Consider the following 24,275-nt stretch of genomic DNA (forward strand, 5'->3'; position numbering starts at 1 on the left):
CTACTTTTGGTTTATGAGCATTAACTTTTTGAGCATAAATTAGTGCTGGTGTAGATTGCCAATTAAGGTTTTATTTTAATCTGTTTGACCGGAACTACTATTTTCACACTTGAGCTTTACAAAAAAAAAAACAACCCATCATCCTCACATGACTCATTTGCTACTCAAAGGTCATATAGTATCTAGATATATACACTGTGTATAGTTTATCTATGAGAGAATGGCGTTGTAGCATTTAGTATTTAAGTTGGGGTTTTTTTTGTTTGTTTGTTTTTGGTTTTTTTACATCAGGACGTGTTCATTTATTATATTTAAAAAAAACACAAACTGGGAGGCAATACATGGTCTGTTTTAATGAAGTTGCGATACAAATTTGATTAAAAAAAAAAAACTGCATCCGAGAAATAAAGTTGTAATCAGAAACCGACTCTGCCTAATTATAGAGCAGCTCTGCGTCTCCCTCCAGCGGAAGCTATTGTGCATTTCACTGAACGTGGAGCACAACAAGAAGGACAACGTCAAGTGACGGGATTTTTGAATAGATTTACACCTTCTAACAAATCGACCAATGATCGTTGGAGGGCTGCAGATGTTTGGACGACAGTTCTCCACACTTAGAAGCTGGTTGGTGGTTTGTGGTGACTGTTGCCGTGAGTGAGAGGAGCCGTTACAGACTTAAGTTGTGGAAACACTGAAGCAACGTGAGGTGGCTTTACATGCGCGGGTACATTTGTTTTGTCTGACAAGTCAATATAATAACTTGCTTCCTTCCTGCAGCGTCACCAACTCCTTGCACACGTTTGACCGCAGGTCTTCTGCAAAGCAAAAGATGTTGAAGAAGTAGTCAGATGCTCGTTTCCTGTTTCCTCCACAAAGCCAAACTTGCTCAGCTTTATTTTATCTCATCTAACCTACAAAGTGCCATGTTCACCCAGCCTTCCTGTCTCATCTCACACAAGAAATGGCATCACCGAAAGCTTTAAGAGAGTGGTGCCGCGTCACATGTGCCAATTACCCCAATGTGGAAATAAAGAACATGTCAACCTCATTCAGAGATGGACTTGCATTTTGTGCCATCATCCACAAACACCGACCTGACTTGATGTAAGTAGACCCGTTTCCTCTAGCTGTGTTGGCTGTTCAAACTCATCCTCAGCCAGATGGAGAAGGACAGTGAAGTGCATTATCTCCTGAGTGGCGTGGCCTGATCTGCAGGTGTGCTGCATGATTAGGACATTTTAATGTGTAAGAAATATAAACACAATGTCTGTTCTTGACTGTTGTTGGGGTCCTTTCCAGAGATTTAATTGTTTTCTTTAGTGGGACGGCTCCAGATTTGACTAACATGCTGTTTAATCTGGAGCAGAGCAGAACCTGCACACTGTGCCTGGGACTAATCTGCTCTCTGCTTAATCTCACTCTGTCTCTCTCCTTAACCTTTTCTTGTCCCATTTAATTGGATTAGTTTGGTTTGTTTTTACCTTCTCAAACCTTTTCATGCCAAGGACCCCTAAACTGACACAAATTAGACCATGGACCCCCATCTGATAAGATTTTTGCCGTTAGATGTTTTATTACAGAGAGTGTATGAAACCCATGACCAAAATAGTCATACATTCTGTCATTGTGTCACTTATTGCTGGAATTATAGTGAAAATAAGTGATTCCCCTTTTTGATGGGGACCCTGTGGAGCCCCCTCAATGACCCCACTTTGAAAACCACTGAACTAAAATCATCTCATCTAATCTTGAACTGCATTTTACTCGTGTACGCACAAGCTCGCTCTGGTTAATTTGGTTAGTTTGTGATTTTCGTCTTTTCATCATCAGTTGATCAATCTTTCTGTTTCCCTCACTTTGCTCCAGAGATTTCAGCTCCCTCTCCAAAGATAATGTTTATCAAAATAACAAACTGGTGAGTTTTTTCCATCTACGTTTGCACACAAGCCACAATACAAGCATGCAACTCTGTGTTTGGTGTTTATTTACATTAATAATCCAAATACTATATGTATTTATGCAGCTCCACTTTTACAGCCATCTACCTTCATTCTTTGTGTATCTCTCCTGGTCTGTAGGCATTTGATGTTGCAGAGACAAAGCTGGGCATCCCTGCTCTGCTCGACCCACAGGACATGGTTTCCATCAAGGTGCCTGATTGTTTGAGCATCATCACGTATCTTTTCCAGTACTACCACTTCTTCAGCAGGAAGCCTTATGGTGCGTTGAGTGTGAAGTCTCTTTACTGTCTTACAGCCCCTCTATGCACGGATACTCGTAGCAAATCAGCAAGCAGAGGTTAATTGTCTAGTTCAAAGGCACTTTATTATGGTACATGGTTGTAAAAGGAGACTAACTGGTTCTTGAGGCTTGAGGCTCTTTACAAGATCTACAAATTCCTGCCCCTCAGGGAATTAGCTTTACGTGATAAGAGCTTTATGAACAGTGTTTCGCATCTATCTTATCCTTCACATCATGTGAATGTAACCCTCAGACAGCCCACATAGCCCACATATAGCACTTTTCTATCTAAAAGTTCTCATTTGTCGAATTTTGCTCCATTTACATGTCCTCTCTTGACTTTGCAGCAGGTCTTGCCAGTTTGAGGTCATCACACATCGCTGTCTTAGACAATCTCACAAAGAGTAAAGCTCCTGTTGGTCTGAAACCCCTGAAGGTAATTACTTACCGTCATTTTTAACACACGCCCGTTTTTCTGTTACTTAGTCACCTTTGCTACTGGGTTAGCAGTCTTAGTTACTTGTCTCTCTTCCCTTTTCAGAGCTCGACTGATCTGTCCAGCGGAGAAGATAATTTATCCAGCACAAGACCACACACAGTGTGTCATTTGTGTTTCAAACCTGTCCACCTTATTCAGAGACATCTGATCGACGGAAAGGTCTACCATCGCAGCTGTTTCAGGTAACGGCACAGTTCATGAGGTAACAGCAGCTTATTCTTCTGCTTCTATTACTGTTTGGATCCAGATATAATCAATTTCTGGCTGAAACAGACTGCAGGTCACACAAAAGAATGCGTCTCAAATGTGTCTCAAGTGATCACTTGTTACCATATTTGACATCCTTGCTCACATTTGACTACGTCTGTGTGAAAAAGAAAAAGTCCACATCTGTGATTGGTTGTACAGCTTGAGAGGACAACTATGGTGACTGTTTTATCTTTTTAAATGTTAAATGATTGAATTTGGTTATGGAATTACCTTCTGACTGTTAATAGTGAATGTGTTAAATATGTTTTTACTGTGTCATACTACATTTTTGTCTTTCAGATGCAAAGTGTGCCACAGCACTCTTTTAGCAGGGTCTTACACAAAGGGGAGGGATGCTGGCTCCTTGATCTGTACTCACCATATAACGGACAGTAAAAGTACTCCTGTTGACCTCTGTCAGCAAATTGGATCTACGGAGAATACACCCAAATGTAAGTTTCAGGCAGGATATTTATCTCTGGATGGACTGACTATCTCCAGCGTCCCTCATTACACTGTTAAAACAGAGTCACAGGACAGGCTGGGTTATAGAAGACCGGAGATGGAGCGAAGAGAAAAGCAGGAGAGGAGCAGAACGGTGAAAGACAGTGAAAACAGAGACTCACCTGTTGTAATGAAGAGTAAGGTAAAGCCAGCACCTCCTAATCCTCCCCCACCCAGAGTTAAAGACAAGACTGCCAAAGAAGCTGGAAAAGCTGGACCTGCACCCATTCCAACAGACAGCAAGGTACAGCAGGAAGCAACAAAGACTGAAGAGCTGTCTGAGCTCTCTTCACCATGTGCACGAGTGACAGAGGAAAACAGTCGGCCAGTTCCTGCACCCAGGCGAATGATGGACTCTGCTGTAGTCCCTGTTCCTGCACCCAGGACCAAAACTTTGCAGACTACCAGCAGCTCTCCTGCTGCAGGTAAATAGGCACTATATTATTTTACGGTATCACAGTATCACCTCTCAGGACTTCAGGGTGTCTGTAGTACATATATACTTATGTTGATGGTAACTTCATGTCCGTCTCTTCTCTTTCATGACTTTTTGACTGTGTAGGCAATTCATCCAGTCAAAGTAAATCACCTATTTCATCTCACATGTAAGTATAAAGAAACTGTTGGTTCTATGGCTACTAATTTATTAAATCTTGACAATAATCAGAACAGTTATATAAACATGTAATATATCCTATATGCAGGATTCCCATGGTGTCTTACAAAAGGGAATACAAATTATGAAAAAAAGGTTAAAAATCAAAATCTAACAAATAATACAGAATTTAGATGTTGACCATATCTAAAACATCACATAAAAGTGTCTTTATAAAATAGTGTGATTTTACTGTAATGATACTAAATAAGCTAGCCTACCTGTTCCTGGCAGGAATGTCCACAGTTTATGGGCCCTGATGGCAAAAAAAGAACAATTTAGAGTTATAGTAGTGTAATTAAAATGAGATAAAATAATAACAGACTTCCTCAGAACTACTTTTTCGCTTCTGGAGTCAACTCATTGTCTTTCCCCTTTCTCCTTGTAGCACCAGCCCAACCAGTGGCAGCCCTAAAGTGATTACCAACCATCCATGGATGGCCATCGTCCATCCTGGACCCTGGACACAACTGCCTCCTGCTCCGGCCCCGGTACCCTCCCCTCGATCCAAATCTGTCTCTAACCCACGGGGGTTGTGGTACAGACCCAAACTCTCTCCTCCCAATCCGTTTGCAGACGAGGTGGATGAGGACACTCAGGAAGAGGCTGAAGACCAATCTAAGCCCTTAGTGGCAGCTAGCCAATCAGAGAGCAGTGGTAATCTGACAAATGAATCGGTGAACACTGATGCTTCATTTAGCTCAAGTGATGCTGAAAATACTGCCAGTAAATCTACATCTGCTGATGATGTAATGGACAAACTCATTCCACTAAAGACACCAGATCTCAAAGAGGCTGGTGGAGGTGCAGTAACTGTCACTGCAGAGGAGGGAGACTCAGGAGGCTCCTTATCAGGGCCGCATGCCACTTCAGACGTAGCACAGAGTCGTATTTTACCCAGGAGCCATTCTGTGCCAGCTATGACATCTGAACACTCTCAAAGTCCTGTTGTGCCTTCTGACCTGACAGAGGCGAACGAAACTGTCACATCATCTCAAAGTAAGGTATGAATATAGATTAAAGCTAAACTAGTAATAATGAAATGTAATATGAATGCTTTCTTTGTATAACTGCACTCACAGACTCATAACCATAGTACATGACTCCTCCGAAAAGGATGTTTTTATGAAATGCTAATGCTATGTAAACATATCAGGTTAAGCAGGTTTTTTAACTCAACAAGACGATCACATACAGTATGACCTCCTCTACGATTCTCAACTTTCTTTCCATCTTTAGCAGGTCTGCAAAGAGAATCCTTTTGATCGAAAACCTGCAATGTCTAGATCAAAGACTTTCCAGGCCCTCCCATCTTCACGGCCCACCGCTCCTGGATATGGCTTCCCACTCATCAAAAGGAAGGTACTACAGCTGGATTTAGACCTCAAAAGGCAACTAACAATATATATGATAATTGATGTGCTTATTATTCTAAATCTTGACACATTGCTGCCCAAAAAGCAAAGATCTGAACAAGAGGGATTAGATTCATCGTTGAGTTAATAAGTTCAGTCATTAGGGATTTTATGTAAATTGTTCTGGTGTGAATTCATCCTTGGTTTTGCTGAAATGATGAGTAGTATTGATGTTAATGAGATATTCCTTAGTTATAGTCTAATTTGTCGTTTGACAGGTGCAGGCAGACCAATATGTTTCTACAGAAGACCTGCAGGTGGAGATGGGACAACTGGATAAACATCTGGAGGCACTGGAACAAAAAGGAGTCGAACTGGAGAGGAATCTGAGAGACTGCAAGAATGGTTCATTAAATTGTTTCTGTTGGTTCTAGACAAAATTATTCACTGTCACAAAATCTCATTTATTGTAAATGGAGTGTGCATAAATCCTAACAGTGTAATACAGATTATTATATTTCTATTTCAACGGCCCTTCTTATTCTTATTCTTGTCTTATTTCAGACAAAGAGGAAGAACAAATGCTGATGGACTGGTTCACTCTTATCCATGAGAGACATATGCTGGTGCGCAGAGATACAGAGCTGGTTTATCTGTAAGTAGACTTGACCCGGACTAGGATTTATTCTGATAATGTGTTTAATGTCTTTTTTTATTATTCATTCCCTGAACATTGCGATGGGAAGTTTGTTGAACTTTGCAGACATGTTTTGTGTTTGTTTTCTCAGGACAAAGCAGCAGAAGTTAGAGGAGAGACAGGCAGATGTGGAGTACGAGCTTAGATGTCTCCTTAATAAACCAGGTCAGTGTGTTACTTCATGCATCACTTTGCCACTTTTTCAGCTTGCATATCTGACAGTAGTTATAATCATTTATCTTGAGAGCCAGTGACATCACAGGGGGATAATCCTGAATGATTCAGGGATCCATAATCTTTGAATGGAGGGCCTTTATAATCATATCATAAATGGGTCAGTTGGCCCATAATTTTTGCCCCAAACCAACGCACTCCCCTGATATGGGTACAAAGAGCTACACAATTAAACATGTTTACACTCACAGTATATGACATTTATAGGAAAAATTATAGGGTGTAGTAAACAAAATGTATGGACAGACAAAACAAGCAAATAATAAAACAAGATATTACCATACCTGAATATAAGAGAGTTTTCAATTGGCTCTTAAATGAAGAAATAATGATAAATGAAGATGTTTCTAAAAGCAAATTCAATTTCACTTTCAGTTCAGTTTGGTGAGTTTGGCTGCTGACTTGAGACTGGCTTTCTACACAAAGAGATAAATAGATAAGATACCTCAGCTTCCTGAATGTGATGACTGTGACTGTGTGCGGTGCTTTGTTTCATTAAATGTTACACACTGTCATCTTCACATTCAGAGAGTGACTGGAGTCAGGAGGATCGAAGTCGAGAGCAGCAGCTGATGGACGAGCTGGTCGCCATCATCGAACAGAGGAACCAGATCATCAGCAGCTTGGATCAGGACAGGCAGAGGTGTGCAGGAAATAAAACAACACATGGTGCTTTCATATTCAGAGATTTCTATGTTTAAAATTTAGAAATGCAACTTTGTTTTTCTAATTAGGGAAAGAGAAGAAGATGAGCTTTGGGAGGACATGACGAAGAACAAAGGTGAGAAAATTATTTTTTATTTTTGCTTTAGTTTTGTGTGTTATGTGTCTGTCTTACTCTCTTCTCTGCTCATGAAGAAGGCACAGCATATTTAGCCTTATCATCTGACCAGGATTATGTGGAACACATTAATGCTCCACAAAGCACTCATATTTGCTTGCATCGCCTTTTTGAAATGATGACTCATGTGTTACTTTTTTTGCAATATCTCTCTTTTCAGAGTTCCAGAAAGAAGGACTGAAAGAGATGAAGAAGTCAAAAGGAAGGTTCAAGCCAGCAAAAGTTTTTAAGATGCTGAACCATTATGCAGCAAGCGCTAAAGACTCCATGGACAAAAAGAGCTGAAGTGTTATCATGACTGCTGAAGAATAGAAGATACAGATACAAAGACTCACAGACAACAAACTGAGTTATACGTCTCTTTGATAAAAGTGTAAAGAGTACTGTTTTACTACGAGAAGATCATTATATGAGCTATAAGTTAATAGTAAGGGTTTATGTTCATGTTGAAGAGCAGCTCAGTAACGTAGACAAGATGAAATATTGTTTCGTCTTGGAAAGTGCAAAGGATTTAGTGTATCAATGTAGTTTTTTCTCCTCCACATTTCTTTACTTGCACTATATTTTACATGCAATCAGTATGTATGTTTTTATTACATACTTGTGCTATTTGAAGTATACAATAAATATTTATTTAGGAAAATGTAATGTCTTTTGTATGGAGAACACTTGTATATTCTATGATTAAACAACTTTTATTTGAAGCTCTTTTTTTTAGATGCTAGTTGTGGAGTTTGCTGAAAAAGGTCAATTTAAATACACTCATCATACAGTCAATCAGGTAAAACTGTCTTGAGTGTTTTTATTATCATGTTATTGTAAATGAGTACACGAACATTCACCTCACTTTGCACATATACAAGTGTAGTCAGCATATTATTTCCATTATCTGTATCATCATCTTTACTCTGTTATGGTTTTAAGTCCAGATAAACTAAATAACCTTTTAAATGTGTTGGATATACTTGATCATTTGAAGGCTGTGTTCTTAACTAACTCGACTATGAAAGTGACAATTAAAACCCGATCATACCAAAATAGTATTATACTAAAAAACACTGGTTTCAATTTTTCTAAACCCTCTGATGAAGCTGCAGGACAAGCGGAACGAAAGAAAACCTTTTCTCTTGAGCACCCGGAATATTTTCCGGCGCGCACCAAGTCACCGGAAGCTGGACGCTCAACGTTCATGCGGGGTGGTGTTGACAACAAAAAGTATCTGTGGGAGAAAAGTAATTTGTGGACTTCAGGGGACATTTACAGACGTAACAACAAAATATGTCAGACAACGAAGATAAGTAAGTGACAACACACAGCTTAAAGATATTATATTACGATACGTAACAGTTATTTAGAGACAACAACAACACAACGTGCGTTAGCTAACTAACTGTTAGCCACCGGGGCTGACGATTATAACCTTTATTCTGCTTTTGTAGTCTTTGTGATAACTGGTTTATTGTCCATATGTAGCTTCGATGACGGAGATTTTGATGATGCCGAGGAGGATGAAGGATTAGATGACCTGGAAAACGTGGAAGATGTAAGTGAAATGCCCGCCTCTTCAATATGAACTATAAGACGACGCTGAAGTTAGATTCCGATTCGGGGTTAAGGGAACATTATTGATATTTAGCGGCTGAACCCACTTTCAGATTTGTGAATTCTTTAATTTGCTTATGAAAACACAAAAAAGCGATTTTACTGATATTTCTCCACCCAGACCACATTAAACCAGATCCAGACTCCAGATCAAAACCCACTATATTGACACTCGTCATGTCTTAAGAAAATAAAATGAAATGGGTTTAAACAATGTTAAGGCTTTTGCCTTTTGAGTGTAAGTGGTGAAAAAACGGTGAATCAGTCACTAAATATTTTATTTTATTTTATGTTTCCCTTAACTTTCCCCTTAACTCTCAATCGGAAGCTAACTTCAGCATCATAACTACAAGACCATTGGCTTATCTAACGTTAATGGAATAAAACAGATTTTGGGGTGTGTCTAATTTATCAAGCCATGTGCTATTTAAGCTTATTCATTGAACTATTTGGGGTCTCCACCGCTACTCTGTGATAATGTAACTTAGTTCATGTTTGTTTTGCTGTTGTGAGCAGGAAGATCAGGAGAACGTGCAGATCCTACCTGCAGGAGAGGGCCAGCAGGCCAACCAGAAGAGGATCACAACACCATACATGACCAAATATGAGAGAGCCAGAGTGCTGGGAACACGAGCTCTCCAGATAGCGTGAGTGTTTTCATGTGCTGTTGTTGATGCTCTGACTGTTATCAGACATGATATGACGTAAAACGTGGCGTTTACTAATGCCAATATAATGGCCATTTGTCATCTGAACACTAAAATTTATTAAATATACTTGCATCATTAGTAGGCCTGTATATATTTGGGTGGAAACAATACATTTACAAACTAAAGGAAAATTATTTTTTCACTATTAAATGCGCTTAGCTGAAAATTGGTCATCCAATTCTTCTCACATTAGTCAGGACTTAATCAACTGTGCACACAATTCACGTTGTGTGCAACAACTTGCAGTGTAATTGCATTCACTCATAATAATTAATTACTTGCCGTTCAATGGCCTTCAGCCTCAAAAGCTTTTTACATGTACACATGTGCATGACGAAAAACTTAAGCGTGGAGCAGCTAAATGAAAGAAAAGTGCATTACATGGAGCTGTGTGTCCTCATATTTAAAAGAATTCCATCCAAAGTGCGAGTAAAACTGAAACTAACACAGAGTACCCTCAGAAGTCAAAAATGATTTTTTTCCGACTCTTAAACATTTGACTATTAAAGTCCCTCACTTTAGTGCTGGAAGTCATCATCCTCTGTCAACACAACTAAAATTAAAAGCCAGGCTTATAAAATATTTACTTACTACAGTTACTACAGTGCAAGTAAACACATCTCAATAACTTGAGTAACCTGGTTAATTAAGTGCATGTGAACACACAAATAGAGATTTTTGTTTTTAAAAAAATATATATATTCAAGTGTGTCAGTGTCATGCAGCCTAAATGTCAATAAAAAAATGTGCATTAAAGCTCTTACAAGCTTGACAAAAACAATATCTGAAATGTAATTAGTACTGAGTCCTAAATGTATCGTAGGATAGTTTGGATGTTTGGAGGCAATTTAATTAGTGAGACTCTGCCAGTTGCAATTGGACTGTAATTCAGTGTTTAATGTCTCTGTCTGTCTGCTGACTTGTTTCTAACAGGATGTGCGCTCCAGTCATGGTGGAGCTGGAGGGAGAAACAGACCCCTTGCAGATAGCTATGAAGGAGCTCAAGTAAGTGATAAATATATAGTTTGAATTATCTGTATTTCTTTTGAAAGATACATCATGACTGCATCTTTAGTTTCATTCTGCCATTGTTTAAAGAGGAGGTCAATACTCTTATGATGAAGAGCTTCACTGTACATCCCAGTGCCTTACTGTTACTTTTGTTTGTCGCCTCCAACAGAGGCAGAAAGATCCCAATCATCATTCGCAGGTACCTTCCTGATGGCAGTTATGAGGACTGGGGATGTGATGAGCTCATCATAACCGATTAAAGAACTTATCCAGTCTGCACTGACAAAACAGTGTACGCTGGTTCACACACAAATATTGCACCAGGTCAGTCGGGTACACAAACACAGAAGAGTCCCAAAAGTGGTGCAGTTATCTCCCACCTGTTCATACCTCGACTTAATCCACAAACTGATCAGATGACTCTGTGAGCTGGTGAAACATGAATACATGAAATGTACAGAACAGACACTTTGAAGACCTGTGAAAATCACAACAGTATGTTTCTTGCAGGTTTATAATCCTGTAATCTGGTTTGTGCTGTTTTCACTCTCATTATGTTATTGGAGCTCTCCATGCCACTAGAGTAAAATTCAAAGTTAGTATCTACTGTACTTCCTGTTTTGACAGCTGCATTATAAATAACAGCCACAAGGGGGAAATGTGACTTTAGTTAAACATGTGTTTTGTTTTTCAAGCTAGTCTTGTGTTTTATTCCATTTGTTGTTTCTGAGAAAAAAGGTAATGAGTGTCAAAGAAATGTTATATTGGTTTGAATAAACTGTTTTGTATAAATGAACATGTCTCATTCACACTACTTAACTAAGAACTGTAAGAACTAACTAACTGTAAGAAGTCACTTCACTGTACACTCTTTTGGTTAATATCCACGTAAAAGGAATTTGACATAATAATTATGCTATAATGTGCTGTTGTGTCATGCTGCTTAATCATTATTAAGGCTTAAAATGAACTGGCCTTTGATAGATACCAGTTTGGTGAAGCTCACAGTGTTCAGTTTTTGTATTGACTGTCATTGGTCATTTTTACACCTTAGTTTTAGAGTGTTAATAATAACTATATTTATTTGTATAGCACTTTTAAAAACAACAGTTACAAAGCACTTCATGTTGGCCAAACCTCCTTTCAGCTGTTGGTGAGGGATCACATATGTGAACTGTTCCATCTTTTGAGACTGTCACATGAAATAATCTCCAGTTCTTCAATTTCAGTTTCCAACTGAAGCTCAAGCATCAACAGCTGTAAATCACAAATTCAAAGACAGCTGCACAAGTTGTACCGTGTTGAATGCCAGCAGAATGTGTTTACTTAAAAAAGTCAATTTTTATTGATGAGGTTTTCCAAATAAATGGCAGATTGCTGGCAGATTTCTCACATCAAACTGCAAAATAATATAAAAATCAAGAGGGAAACTTCCAAAATCAAGTCACACAACTTAAAAAATGATAAGTTGATCACTCACTTCTGACAGTTTCAACAAAAGCTTGAGCTATCAGCTATTTTTAAGTGTTTCTGTCATTGATAACTAGTATGGAAGTGTGACACATTCTTGTCCTCAACGTGTGCCCCTTTATTGTTGCTGTCCAAAGAGATGGAGCAGGTTTACTCTTGCAGCTTTTGAAGAAGTGTTGTAACTGTCATGATGCTCTGTGTGTCAGCCCTTTCCTCCCCCATGCCAACACACGCACACACAAAGCAGCCAGACAGTCGCTGTATTGTTTCGAGAAAATGGGTTGTTGCACAGCGCCAGTGAATGCTGGAAGATAGAGGGAGCTGAAAGTTTGTGAGGATGAATGTTGGTGGATTTGTCGTTGAAAAAGCTGTATGATGATACTTAAGCCTCTGGTGGATGGATGGGTGGATTATACAGTATGCATGTCGTGTATTTAAAGTACTGATAGAAGTAGAAACCAGACAACATAGAAACCTCTGAAGTAGATGTGTACAGTGTGGAAGCTTATAGAACTTACAGCGGTGAAGATAAACTGTATTCTCTGTTATCTCACAAACATTGAAACGTCATCAGGAAGAAGCCAGCTCTATTCTGGTTGTCTGTTATTGTATGTGTCATTACTTCCTGAAAACTGCTTTAATCTGTGAGTCTTTTGATTGGAGGAGACAGCGCCTCAGGGTGACTCTGCACTCCATTCATGGGCCAGAGAGGGATGCACATGTGACACTCACCAGCCACAGCGGGGCCGCCATCAGTTGGACCTCAGCTCAGGGTACTGTTTATACGGTCTCTACCCTCCACTCCATCTGTCTTCTGTCTTTGTTTACTCCCAGTTCTGTTGTTCTATCCCCCACATTATCTCTCTCCTTCTGAGATTCATTCACTTCCTGTTCAACTAGTTTTGGGCCAGTCATCATACAACTATAGTACTGGAGTCTGATCTGTCTTTTTCCAACTGTTGGTTCTGTTTCATTTATGCCAGTTTCATGGTCTTCTAATGATTATTCAGTCTTGCACTACTGAGGTGAATCAATCTGTACTGCTCAACAGAAACAAACACTTCCACATAAAAAGCAATGATTTGGATCCATTCCTGTCAGTGACTGTCTGTGAAGGTCACATATCAGCCGCACATCCTATCTCTACCTGTTCCTGGGTCTACTGCGTCTGGCTCACACCTGCGTTGACATCCCTGCTACTCAAAAGTCATTTAAACAGAGAAATAATTGTACCTATGTCTTCTCCCTGGTTAACCTTATTCAACTTTTGGAATGTTTTAATCCCATTACAGCTCCAACCTGAAAAGAGAGGGGTGGGGATTTTTTTTTTCAGTAGATGGAGTGAGCGTGGGGGGATGAGATGAGGAGGGGGTTGCAGGGTCTATGTGCAGAGAGTATGAGAGTCCCTTTGTATCCCGGTGAAGCTACAGGCCAGGCAGTTATGGGCAAGGCTCCCCTCATTGCCCTGTTTCCCTCCTCCCCCCAGCTCCCCTTCAATGGCCCTCTTTGTCTTTCCAAAGTATCACACAGCCGATTAAAGAGAGGGAATTAGGAGTCAGGCTTAACAGGAACACACGCACATACACGCACTATAACAAACTTGAAATATGCATATAGGAACGCATAAACAGTCGTATCCCCATCTGGGGCTGAATTAGTTGTAGTTCAGTTAGAGGAAACTTTCAGTTGCTTTAAGCACCTACAAACAGTACATTCATGTGGATTTGTTGACACTTCTGCTGCATCACAAACTCAGTCTTATTCACTGTCTGCACATACTCACGTCCTACAGGGTTTGCTCGTTAATTGTGGATTGCTGTAGCTGTGCACTGAGTCCCAGCCAGCTGAAGTGAATTATCCATTAGCTGAACAGATTATGTGGAGAATGTGAGCAGCGGTTGAGTCACTAGATGCCGTGAAGACATGTGCTTTTGTTGTTTTGTGTAATTTACAACAAGAAAATGAATATTTTCTCAAGTTCATAACAATAGAAATACTTATATACTCTGTGGGAAAATGAGTTAGGGCGTTCCCGAAAACGATCTGTCATTATAGTTATTATTCAGATTGAGATGTATTATGTTTTATTATTTTCATCATGCGTTCTGTTGTGAAGATGTTTCAAGAGGCGGACTTGTGTGAAAGCAGAAATAATAGAGCTTTATTTCAAGTGAGAGTAAAAGATCATTAGTCATCATCACATGTTTAGGCTTTTACTCCTGTTGTTGCTTAGAAGTTGTGTTGTTGCTGGCAACAGTTATACAAGACTGGAAAATATGAAATACTAAAATGGCAGTAACAGTCAAAAGTGTTCTTCATAATTGAGAAGGACAAATAACAGCGCACACAAACATTAAACAAATATAAATAAGAAATGTAAAATTCATTACAGATACTTCACACATAGCAATAGATGTACAATGAGCTGGAGGTAAAGGGTTAAATGATGGACCACACAGTAAAACAAGCAGTGCTGCATGCAAATGGATCAGATTTGTGTCTAAAAGTGATAAAGAATATTTGAGTGATATACATAAGAACAAAGCAAATAAAATGAATGTGGGTTTTTTTTTTTCCACTGCCGCAGATGGAGAATAAGCAAATTAAAATACAGGTATGTTTAGGAGATGAGGGACAGAAATTACATGGTGAAACATAGTAGAGACCAAAAAGAGATGAGAAATGACAAAAAAAACATGAAAAAATGATTAGTTAAAAGTTTAAAAAATGGGAAAAAAGACACAAACAGGATTTAACATAAAATACAGATTGTTGCTTGTCTGTTTAATGTGTGAGTAGCTGGTATTAAGGATAAGGCACATTTAGTATTAGGCTCTGTTAAAATGTATTATCTCCTACATGGAAGCTTTACTTGCTCAATATATGGCATCTGTTTCTTAATATTGGCATCTCCCACATTTAAACTGTCCTAAGATGCTTTCAAAAAGTAACACACCTACAATCAAAAGATGTGACATTTCACATTGAATACTGTTCTATATACACATTTTGAATGACACACAAATGAAAAGGAAAGGCAGTGGTGCAGACTTTCAGTGGAGATAATAATAATAATAAGGCAAAATTCATTTGACAGTATTGATACAGTAAATTGCTAAAACAATGATAAAGCTTCTATTGTGTATTCTATGAAACATTGGTCAATGAAAAAGGGATTATCCAAGTATAAATAGATTTTATCATGAAGGCTCTTCATGAATACGTCAAATACTAACTGAAATCATCACACTCATCAGTGCCATTGTGAAAACAGGCAAAAGTTTGCCACCAATGCATTTTTAAGTAATTTTTAACAAGCTATGATACTAAAACTAATTAGCTACATAATGTAAGGTAGTTTTGAGTGTCACGTTGGGAGAAACATCTATAAAATCAGTCTCTTCTTTATGTATAAAGTTTTGGTCTCAAAACTTTGGTCATTTTACAAATATTTCATATCTGTGTAATTTCAAGTACATTGTATAAGCTATCCTGATAATAGTCAGTCAGCATGAAAATTGTTTTTTGACTAAATATACACATCACTTAACAACAACTAAACATGGTTTTATGGCATTTTTCTTCCATGCATGTTCTTTGTGTGTACAAAAGGCATTTTAAATGAACACAGCACAATAATTTGACTGAAATAGGGACAAATGTGCCTCTGAAACCAACAGAATGTTATCAATTATTGTATTGATTTGCAAAAAGCAATACAAAACTAACACCTGTTTGATAAAAGGTTCATCTTGCCTGAGAAGTGAATGGGCCACAGCCAAATACTTTGACACTCCATTCTTCTGTTACAACCCCCCCCTCCACCCCACCACCCCCCCAAAACATTTCATACAGAATGAATTTGGCTCCCTCTCAGTCACACCTTCCATAATACCGATCAAGGTTTTGATCTTGAAGTAATACATTCCCAATTTAGATGTTCCTAATTCACAGTGTGTGCCATGGTCCCTGTTGGCTGCTGATCCCTCTTTTGGCCTGTTGAAGAGGGGTGTAGACTATAATGTGCCTCCTGTGATACGCATGGAGTCACCAAACTGATAGGGACATGATCCCTTACCACCCACGAACCACCAATTGTGTTGTCTGGAGCATCAGAGGCTTTGCTGCTGTGAATCTAACCTGGAACTCTGCGGTGGCGGGTGGGTGTTTTTTGCCTTTACACCACCAAAGTAATACATTCTCTGACTATTACACTGTGTGCCCCAAATAATCAACCATGCTTCAAAAGCACCACGCTCCAAACTCATCCTTGGGCTGTGACAGCATTTCTGCATCTGGGAAAGAACAGAACAGGGTTTCTTCCCTCTTGCCTCCCCAGCCGCCTGCCCCAGCACCTGCCCACTCCCCCCGGCCCAGACCACTTTCACCACTGATACCACCAACACTGTTGTTGCTGCTGCTGCTGCTCCCTGGGTCTGAACCTGCACCAGTGCCCTCTGGTCTAGTTGTCTGTCATGGCCGCGACAGTGTTGTGTAGACGGGCTGTTCCCAGTGTGTGGGGCTGTGAGACTGCGGTACACTGGCTGGGTCAGTGATGGCAGTGTACAGGGGCCTCTGGGAGGGCCCCATATAAGAAAAGGCAGAGTACAACCCTGAGGCCTGGCTCGAATGAGCGTAGTATGACCCTGAAGCCTGGTGGTCAGCGTATTCAGCAAACTGAGCCCTGGTAGCCAGTGAGGGAAAGGCAGAACTGTAGTGAGGAAGGCTGAGGGGGGCGTAGGTGACATGGGAACCTGCTGAGGCTGCCTCTGCAAAGTGACTACCTGCACCTCCGGCCTCGCTCTTGATTGGGGCCTTGGAGGGGTCCGAGCCCAGAGGGGAGCTGTGATGTTGCTGCGGCTGCTGCTGCTTGGAGAGCCAGGCTGCTGAGTGTCCACTGGCCGCTGCCAGAGCTGAGGAGATGCCGTAGGTGTATGGAGAGGCTGGAGAAGCTGTTACAGCTACTCCTGCCCCAACACTCTGCCCGACCCCCGGGTGCCCGTTGGGAGGAAGGTACTGGTCAAACTCGTTGACATCAAAAGGCTCCATGTTGGCCATCACTTCGTGGCTCATCTCACCAATGTCCACATTACCAAAGTCGATGTGAGGCTTCCCAGATCCTGGAGCACCTGAACTTCCCTCTGCTCCCATTGTACCACGGGAACCCCCGTTCCCAGGCCCCTCCCTCTTTCCATCCCCTGCCTTCCCGGACTGAGGCTCGGTCTTGGGAGTGGTTGGAGGTGTGGGAGGACTGTGGCTCTGACCTGTAGAAATGCAAGAGAACATGTAGTTACGACTCTTTTTCTTTTGTACACTAACAAACATTTATCTATCTGTGTGTCACTCTGTTCACATCTATCCAGATTAATCTAACACAGTATCATTGGGGTGGTGGGATGAAGCCTGCAGCCCACCTGCAGCATGAGGGTGGTGCCCATCTGCCAGAGGGGACCTGCCCCCCCCACTGTGGGCCACATCTAGGTGGAGGCCTTTGTAGAGGGATTGGCTTTGGCTGACCTCACCCTCCGAATGGCCGTCGGCCTCACTTCCTGACCCGGAACCATGCTTTCCGTTCTTGCGGCGTCGTGGCTGGTATTTGTAGTCAGGATAGTCCTTCTTATGCTGCTTCCTCAACCTTTCTGCCTCCTCAATGAAGGGTCGCTTGTCGCCCTCACTAAGAAGCCTTGGATGATAGGAAAATAAGTTGGTAGACAGGTTTATTTGAGGTATGAAGAAATCTCAACACTCAGTCAGAATAAGACCACACTGTTGGTTTTATGCTGCAATATATATTCTACATGATAATGCAAAAAATGTGTGTATGCATTAACAGTAACATTAATACTAGTGAAAAAAACTTATGAAAGGCTCAATATTCTGGAAGAGTTCAATGACCATTCTCACTACATATTAATAACTATGCAGAATGTCAATATTTATTTTGACTTTCCAGGTAGCTTAATTCTCAACATCTGCACAGCTGCATCTAATGTGATGCCTGCTAGGGGCCTTTTACTGCTGGACAGTAATGAAATAATACAAGCCAAAGATGCATCCTGTCTGCAAACATGAAACTGAGCTCCTTATTACTACTGCTGGCAGGAATGGCATGAGAAACTCCCGACCTTCCTCAGCCTCCCAGCTCATCTTGTTTCAGGCCAATTAACCAATCAAGCCAGAGCCCAAGGTCAAGTCTTCATCTGATTAATGTTCTGTCTTTATAAGGTTAATGAATTTAACCTTTCTGACCTTGTCAGACAATAGTGAGTGTTCTGTATGAGAACTAACAACTTGTCCAATGCTCAACCATTCAATCAGATAGTAAAATATTATCTATCATAAAAACTCACTTTACTCTGGTTGACCCAAGAATATTAGCAATTTCAAAACAAATGTATTCAGTTAAGTGGAAGTGGTAGAAAGGTAATTTGATATATTAAATTCTTTGAAATAAAGGAACATTTTTGCAATACTTTTATGCTGAAAATCTGTGAGCTGAATAGTAAAACAACCTCTTATTCCCTCAGGAGCTATTTAGTCCATTTATGGCCAGTAATTAAACAGTGTATGGAATTTGTCTGGATTCAGAAACATGTGACCATGGTTCACTCACAGCAGATAAACAGATACAAATGCTTCTCTGCTGGTGAGCTTTGACCAAATGCAGGCAGCCAATATGCCTCCTGACAACTAATTTACAGCATATACATTTTATAGAAAACATATCGCTGCAGATCAGCTCATAAGGAAATGCGTTTTCTCATGAACACAATTGCGTCCTTGTTCATAAGAAAATACAAACTATGTACTTAAACCAAATGGTCTGGAAGAAATGCAGAAGGTTGTTGCATAAATATCAATATTATGAATCTAAAATGATAAAACAGAGGTGAGGTATGCATGTCAACCTGTAGTTAACAGTTACATCTGTAAAATCCATCTAAGTACTCAACATCTTCTGCATCCTATGTGGGCCTATGTAGATGCCAATATATCAGCTGATGAAGTTGATTCAAACCTTAGAAGACTCGTTTTTGTTAATTATATTCAGAACAGTAACAGGATTGTTTTACCTAGTTGTTTTTATTCTTGAAACTCTCAGGCCTGAACATGACCTGAGCCTTTCCTATACTAATTCCAAGCTATTTCCCCAAACCCACACCCTAAAAATAAACTGACCCTATTATATATTACCTTACATATTTTTTATGTAAGGTGCCAATTTGATAAATAATGTAAAATTACAAGAGGTAGATAATTTTTTCTGATTTTTAAATTTTGTCTCTTGACAGAGCATCTTAAGACCCAAGGACTATCCCCTAAATGCTCTAAAAGTCCATCAACACCCCTGCTATCACATCTCACGACTACTGTGAGTGTGAGCATCATCACAACATTACAGTCAGTCATTTGACAGAAGGTGGACTATCATCACTGAACATGAAGTGGCCTCCTCACCTCCACAGCTTCCCCAGGGTCTTGCTGAGCTCCGCGTTGTGCAGGTGCGGGTGTTGGTCAGCCAGTTTCCTCCGCGCCGCCTGCGCCCACACCATGAAGGCGTTCATGGGCCTCTTCACGTGCGGCTTGTTCTTGTTTCCGCTGTTCACGCGCACGGGCATGGGCACGAGGGTCCAGTCGTAGCAGTTGAGCACCTGGCTCACCGCCTCACGGATGCCTGCGGGGAAGCGCTCGTCCTCATCATCGGATTTGATGGAGGAGCCGGCCGCCGCATCGTCCAGACCCGCCAGCTGTTGCTGCCCGTGGAGAGGCGAGTCCCCCCCGCCAGGCGCACCGGAGGAGTGACCCGGTGATAGGGAGCGGCTGTCGTCCGACACCCCGGGACTGAGCTCAACCTCCGATAAGCTCTGCTCCTCTCTGGACATCTTCCTACACGCAGAGGCCCCCCAGGTGCGCAGTGGATGCAAGATCTATTCCTATAAACTGTAGCCTACCTGCCGGGTCCCTGTTCCTGTTTATCCCTACAGTGATGCACGGAGTGTCGGCTGACTGCTGTCTGATCTGTCCCTCTGGCCTCGGTTAAGTTATAATATAAACTGCCAGTCTGTCTCTACTCTCAGCCTCCGTTGCAAAACTCTGTGAGGGTTCCACATTAAAGTTCTTTCCATCCGTGTTGTTGGTATCATAGGCGGCTCAGTGCGCACCTTGGACCCCAGTTTACCTGCTGATGCACAACTCTCTGCGCCAAACTCACCCGGTCTCACTTCCCTCCTGACTTCCCCTTCTCTCTCTCCTCCGTTTGTCCCGCGGTTGAAATCCCACAGCACGGACCTGAAACAGCAGAGGGATGAGGAGCGTCATTTCACCTTTCATGGGCCACAAATACTCTACAAACACCTGTAGGCCTATTGACTGTATTTCTAGGGAAGAAATGCTATAATTTGGTGATATAGTGTTAATAATTGTCAGATATGTGATGACCACATTACAAGAGGGAATCGGACTTGAGTGCTACTGAAGCTCCAAAATCATCTCCTACTGATTTTGTGCATTTAAAACTTTCAGTTTTGTACAAAAATCTGAATTTTTTTTTCAATGAAACACTCCTATTGCAACTTTTGTGGGCCCTCTGCAGCCATTTCCCCATATTGTCTCCACTATTAGCAGCAACACAAGTATGATGAGAGCCTGATTCCTTTTAATGACACGAGTTTTGTGGACATATACATAAAATGACCCTATATTTCCAAAATCTGTATGAGAAACAAAAAGAGTCTGATTGGCGCTTCTGGTGTTAAAATGCAAAGTGGAACCACTGTAGTTTTTTAATCCTTTGAGTGGGCATTGGTCTGCAAGTCCAGTCACTTTTAAGTGATAAGTAACTCTAAAGTTTATGTGCATGGTCCAGCTCCTGTATAAAGCAGTGTCTCTCTGCAGGTCCGGGGCTCGCCCTCCAAACAAGCTACCGTTAAAGGTTTTACAGTTATTCCAAGCTCCCCGGAGAGAAAGTGTTGGGTTGATATGAGGCCGCAGTAGCACAGACCTTGGATTTATACTCTGCAGCTCTTGGATAAACATGGCCAGGCGCTGGAAATATAAACCTCGTGTGCGTGCGTGTCGGTACGCGTGTGTGAATTGACACAGTCTGGTTGTTAAGCGGGGGCAGGTCTGTCGGTGGGAGCAAAATGTGTCCTTGTTTTGTCCATTAAATCAACACCCTGCCCCGAACTTTACGTGCTAAATATGCGAACTTCCTGTGAACCAGCAACACACAGTCCGCTGGTTTGTTTTCTTCTTCAGGCTATCATATTGCAGCAAAATTAGACAACTCGCCCACGTCTAGTGACATTATGAAACAAGTTGTCATTTTGACAGTCTGTGTTTTCATGGTGAAGTGGAGCATTTCAACCCACACAAACACTCAGGTTATTTGAGCATAAAATTCCCCAACTTTCTGTCGTTAACTTAATATTTAAAATAAGGATGCCGAATAAGCATGTAGGCTATGAATGAATATACTTTCCTTTATAATGTAATAGCCTGTATATTCATCTCTAATATAGGCTAGTCTATCAGTGTGTACTTATACAGCCGATGTATGTGTTGGCCATTTGCTGATGATCCATAGATGTCAGTATACTTTTTTAAAATGCCACCTGGCTTTGTCAGCTGATCGCAGAGTTAAATTACAGGCTATTTGTCTTGTGGCTCTTATCAAAAGTTTGACGTGTTTCGAAAAACCAGCTTTAATTAACGTCTGATCCATTCCCAGCAGAGAGGCATGTAGAGCTTCACCATCTGTTCGAAGCGCATTAATAATGATATTCGCCTACCACCTGGTCTGCAAGGCCACTTTACATGGTGTCATCTAAAGCGTCCCTGCTGAAGAGACACAATACGTAAACATCACGCGTAAAGCACCAAATGCCTCATTGCGCACGTGTCGCCTGTTACTGCACTACGTGCTGCTTGTTCATAATGTCACTCATATGAAAAAATGATCGAGAATCACTTGATTGAGATGTAAAAATTCCCTTTCGTCACTGACCACATTGATTATAGCCTTAAGTATGTTGTTTCTTTGGCAGATTGCGCCTCAAATCAGGAACAAACAAGCGAATAATGAACTCAGCACAGATCATTCCCATCAGACCGGAGCAGCAAATGTCATTTGATGCATTTTCTGATAATATATAAACTGTTTCTGACACACCCATCAAATCATGCTTGTTATTGATTCACATTTTTAAGCACATTTACTGTGCTTAATGAATTTCGGTTATGTGAACTCATTATCGACGCTTGACTTGCCAATGAGTTGGCCTTAATTTGCTTGTTTGTTAGTGTTTTCTGTTTTGTGGGTTTTTTTCCCAATTAGATTTTCAATTAGCTCGTATTTATGGGATCCACACGGCCCAAAATAACTGTAAATACCAGGACATTATAACCCAACAGCATCAAGATGCAATTAAACCAAATATGCGAACATGTCAAAAAAAAAAAAAAAATCAGAAACAGTTTCAGGCGATACTTTGTATCTTTCTGCACCAAATTCCCAAGGTTAAAGCTACTTTAATATCAGTTTTTAAATAGTTGTGTCATAGTCTCTTGCAATTTCCAAAAACTCCCAATAAGCTTTTTGATCAGTTTCCTTTTCTTTTTATGAAAAAGCTTTACTGCCTCCTTAATTAACTGAACACAAAACTTTAAAATCAGTGTTAAGGTGAATTAAAAGACCAAACCAATGACGATCAACATGAAAATGAAATCTCTGAAATCAAACATTAGCATTAAAACTGGAGCACTTGTTGCACAGGACTGTCATTACAAGATTTACTATGACATGGATTTTTATGTTTGTGATGATCACCTTTATCCAAAAGTATCAAAAACGTTATTAAGACTAGCTTATTTATCTGTTTTAGTGCTGAAATGACTTTTAGTAGCAGCGCTATTCTCAGTTGGCTGAAATGTCCCAAAGATTACAGTATTAAAGTTTCAGGATGAACAAATCAGTCTTTTCGGACCAATAGTTATAGAACCACCATCATAGCTCACGAATCCCCAAAAAGCTGTCAATAATTATCAGGGACAATGTTAACAAATATCATAGGCAGGATTACATCTCTAATTCTGAGCTCTTCTTCTCTATGATTCCGACGAGAAGAAATAATCAAATCGCAGAGTCAGAGCGGCCACCAGCAGCATGGAGGAAAGAGTTGGAAATGCTAAGCGTCTTACTTCAGTAATGAGAAAAGGAGGTCGCCGGTTCAGCACGAGAATCCGTGAGTTCCCGAGTTTCCAAAGTGACGCTCGCTCCCCAGCCCCCTCGCTCGCGCTGCCCGAGTATGAATGCCTGCTCTGTGTGTCGGTACCCGGGCTTAAAGAGCTCCTTGTATGAGGCTGAGAGAAAAAAAAAATACTGGGGAGGACAAGTCTTGGACGGATGGAAGCTCGGAGATCTCTGATTGGTTGGTTAGTCTCTCTCTCTCTCTCTCTCTCTCTCTCTCTCTCTCTCTCACTCACACACACACACACACACACACACACACACACACACACTCCCTCTCTCTCTCTCTCTCTCTCTCTCTCTCTCTCTCGATTATCTTATTCTTAAACTTAGATAACGCAAGTCATGACGTTTCAAAAAATGTATTTGTCCTAAATGAGTCTGAGGATGAATACAGAGCGCGTGCGTAAATATGAGCACAAAACTTTACGCAAAGAGCTACAGCCTACAAATATTTTCATTTTGTACATACGCACCCTGCTCTGTTGATTTTACATATGGACGTGTATCTCTTCACACATAAAACATTATACAGGCCTCGTCTGGGTGTAATTATTTCAGAAACCAAGACGTCCATCTCACGTACAGTACAGGCTACGTGAAGCATCAGATAGCAGGTCTGCTGAAAATAAAACTCTACCAACCCAAAACATCACTATAAATTCCTGCATTTTAAAATTAACTGCAAAATTAAATAAAGTGCGCTGCGTCAGGAGTTTTGTGGACAAGAGATGTTACATGAACAAAACTTTCAATTTGACTGATGTTGTATCAGCTTAGAAAAATGTTCTAACGTGTATAATAACACATATATGCAACACAGTTTTCAGATGACAGATCCACAAATTTAAAGAGAAAAAAAACTCTTATCAGAGATCTGGTCACTTCTTGAGACAAACTGCGTCTGGCAGAGAGACAGAGGCTCAAGTTCACTAAACACGCTCCATGATGTTGGATTG

General features: G+C 40.7%; 3 protein-coding genes across 7 annotated transcripts; 2 read left to right on the top strand and 1 right to left on the bottom strand.

Moving 5' to 3' along the window:
* Positions 1-320: 320 nt before the first annotated feature.
* Positions 321-8,555, top strand: LOC122967660 (MICAL-like protein 1). 5 transcript variants are annotated; one of them, XM_044332418.1, is made up of 16 exons: positions 640-724; positions 811-1,104; positions 1,867-1,915; positions 2,079-2,220; positions 2,589-2,677; positions 2,783-2,922; positions 3,290-3,918; positions 4,056-4,098; positions 4,537-5,152; positions 5,388-5,510; positions 5,782-5,908; positions 6,068-6,158; positions 6,292-6,365; positions 6,963-7,077; positions 7,169-7,215; positions 7,436-8,555. In XM_044332418.1, exons 2-16 carry the CDS (start codon positions 962-964, stop codon positions 7,558-7,560), a joined length of 2,553 nt encoding a protein of 850 aa, XP_044188353.1. In that variant the 5' UTR covers positions 640-724; positions 811-961; the 3' UTR covers positions 7,561-8,555. The 5 variants fall into 5 exon arrangements, with proteins under 5 accessions (XP_044188356.1, XP_044188353.1, XP_044188354.1 ...); XM_044332421.1 differs by lacking the exon at positions 811-1,104 and having other exon boundaries at positions 321-724; XM_044332419.1 differs by lacking the exon at positions 640-724 and having other exon boundaries at positions 809-1,104; positions 5,391-5,510.
* On the top strand, positions 8,424-11,394 carry polr2f (RNA polymerase II, I and III subunit F). Its single transcript, XM_044332437.1, has 5 exons — positions 8,424-8,573; positions 8,749-8,818; positions 9,394-9,524; positions 10,521-10,592; positions 10,768-11,394. Exons 1-5 carry the CDS (start codon positions 8,554-8,556, stop codon positions 10,856-10,858), a joined length of 384 nt encoding a protein of 127 aa, XP_044188372.1. The 5' UTR covers positions 8,424-8,553; the 3' UTR covers positions 10,859-11,394.
* A 2,813-nt stretch (positions 11,395-14,207) lies between these two features.
* Positions 14,208-23,464, bottom strand: sox10 (SRY-box transcription factor 10). Its single transcript, XM_044332429.1, has 4 exons — positions 23,268-23,464; positions 19,527-20,357; positions 17,483-17,751; positions 14,208-17,332 (listed from the first exon to the last, which is right to left on the bottom strand). The coding sequence occupies exons 2-4, from the start codon at positions 19,949-19,951 to the stop codon at positions 16,542-16,544; spliced, it is 1,485 nt and encodes a 494-aa protein (XP_044188364.1). The 5' UTR covers positions 19,952-20,357; positions 23,268-23,464; the 3' UTR covers positions 14,208-16,541.
* Positions 23,465-24,275: the final 811 nt, after the last annotated feature.

Source organism: Thunnus albacares, chromosome 17 (genome assembly GCF_914725855.1).
Source record: "Thunnus albacares chromosome 17, fThuAlb1.1, whole genome shotgun sequence".
NCBI classification, from domain to species: Eukaryota; Metazoa; Chordata; class Actinopteri; order Scombriformes; family Scombridae; genus Thunnus; species Thunnus albacares.

Bases quoted from the DNA above. Each gene is read 5' to 3' on its own strand.
- LOC122967660 (XM_044332418.1), top strand. From the start codon at position 962: ATGGCATCACCGAAAGCTTTAAGAGAGTGGTGCCGCGTCACATGTGCC. The intron at 5,511-5,781 runs GTACTACAGCTG...GTCGTTTGACAG, and splicing joins TCCCACTCATCAAAAGGAAG to GTGCAGGCAGACCAATATGT. The intron at 7,216-7,435 runs GTGAGAAAATTA...CTCTCTTTTCAG, and splicing joins GGACATGACGAAGAACAAAG to AGTTCCAGAAAGAAGGACTG.
- polr2f (XM_044332437.1), top strand. From the start codon at position 8,554: ATGTCAGACAACGAAGATAA. The intron at 8,574-8,748 runs GTAAGTGACAAC...GTCCATATGTAG, and splicing joins ATGTCAGACAACGAAGATAA to CTTCGATGACGGAGATTTTG. The intron at 9,525-10,520 runs GTGAGTGTTTTC...TGTTTCTAACAG, and splicing joins ACACGAGCTCTCCAGATAGC to GATGTGCGCTCCAGTCATGG.
- sox10 (XM_044332429.1), bottom strand. From the start codon at position 19,951: ATGTCCAGAGAGGAGCAGAGCTTATCGGAGGTTGAGCTCAGTCCCGGG. The intron at 17,752-19,526 runs GTGAGGAGGCCA...CTATCATCCAAG, and splicing joins ACCCTGGGGAAGCTGTGGAG to GCTTCTTAGTGAGGGCGACA. The intron at 17,333-17,482 runs GTGGGCTGCAGG...GCATTTCTACAG, and splicing joins GCACCACCCTCATGCTGCAG to GTCAGAGCCACAGTCCTCCC.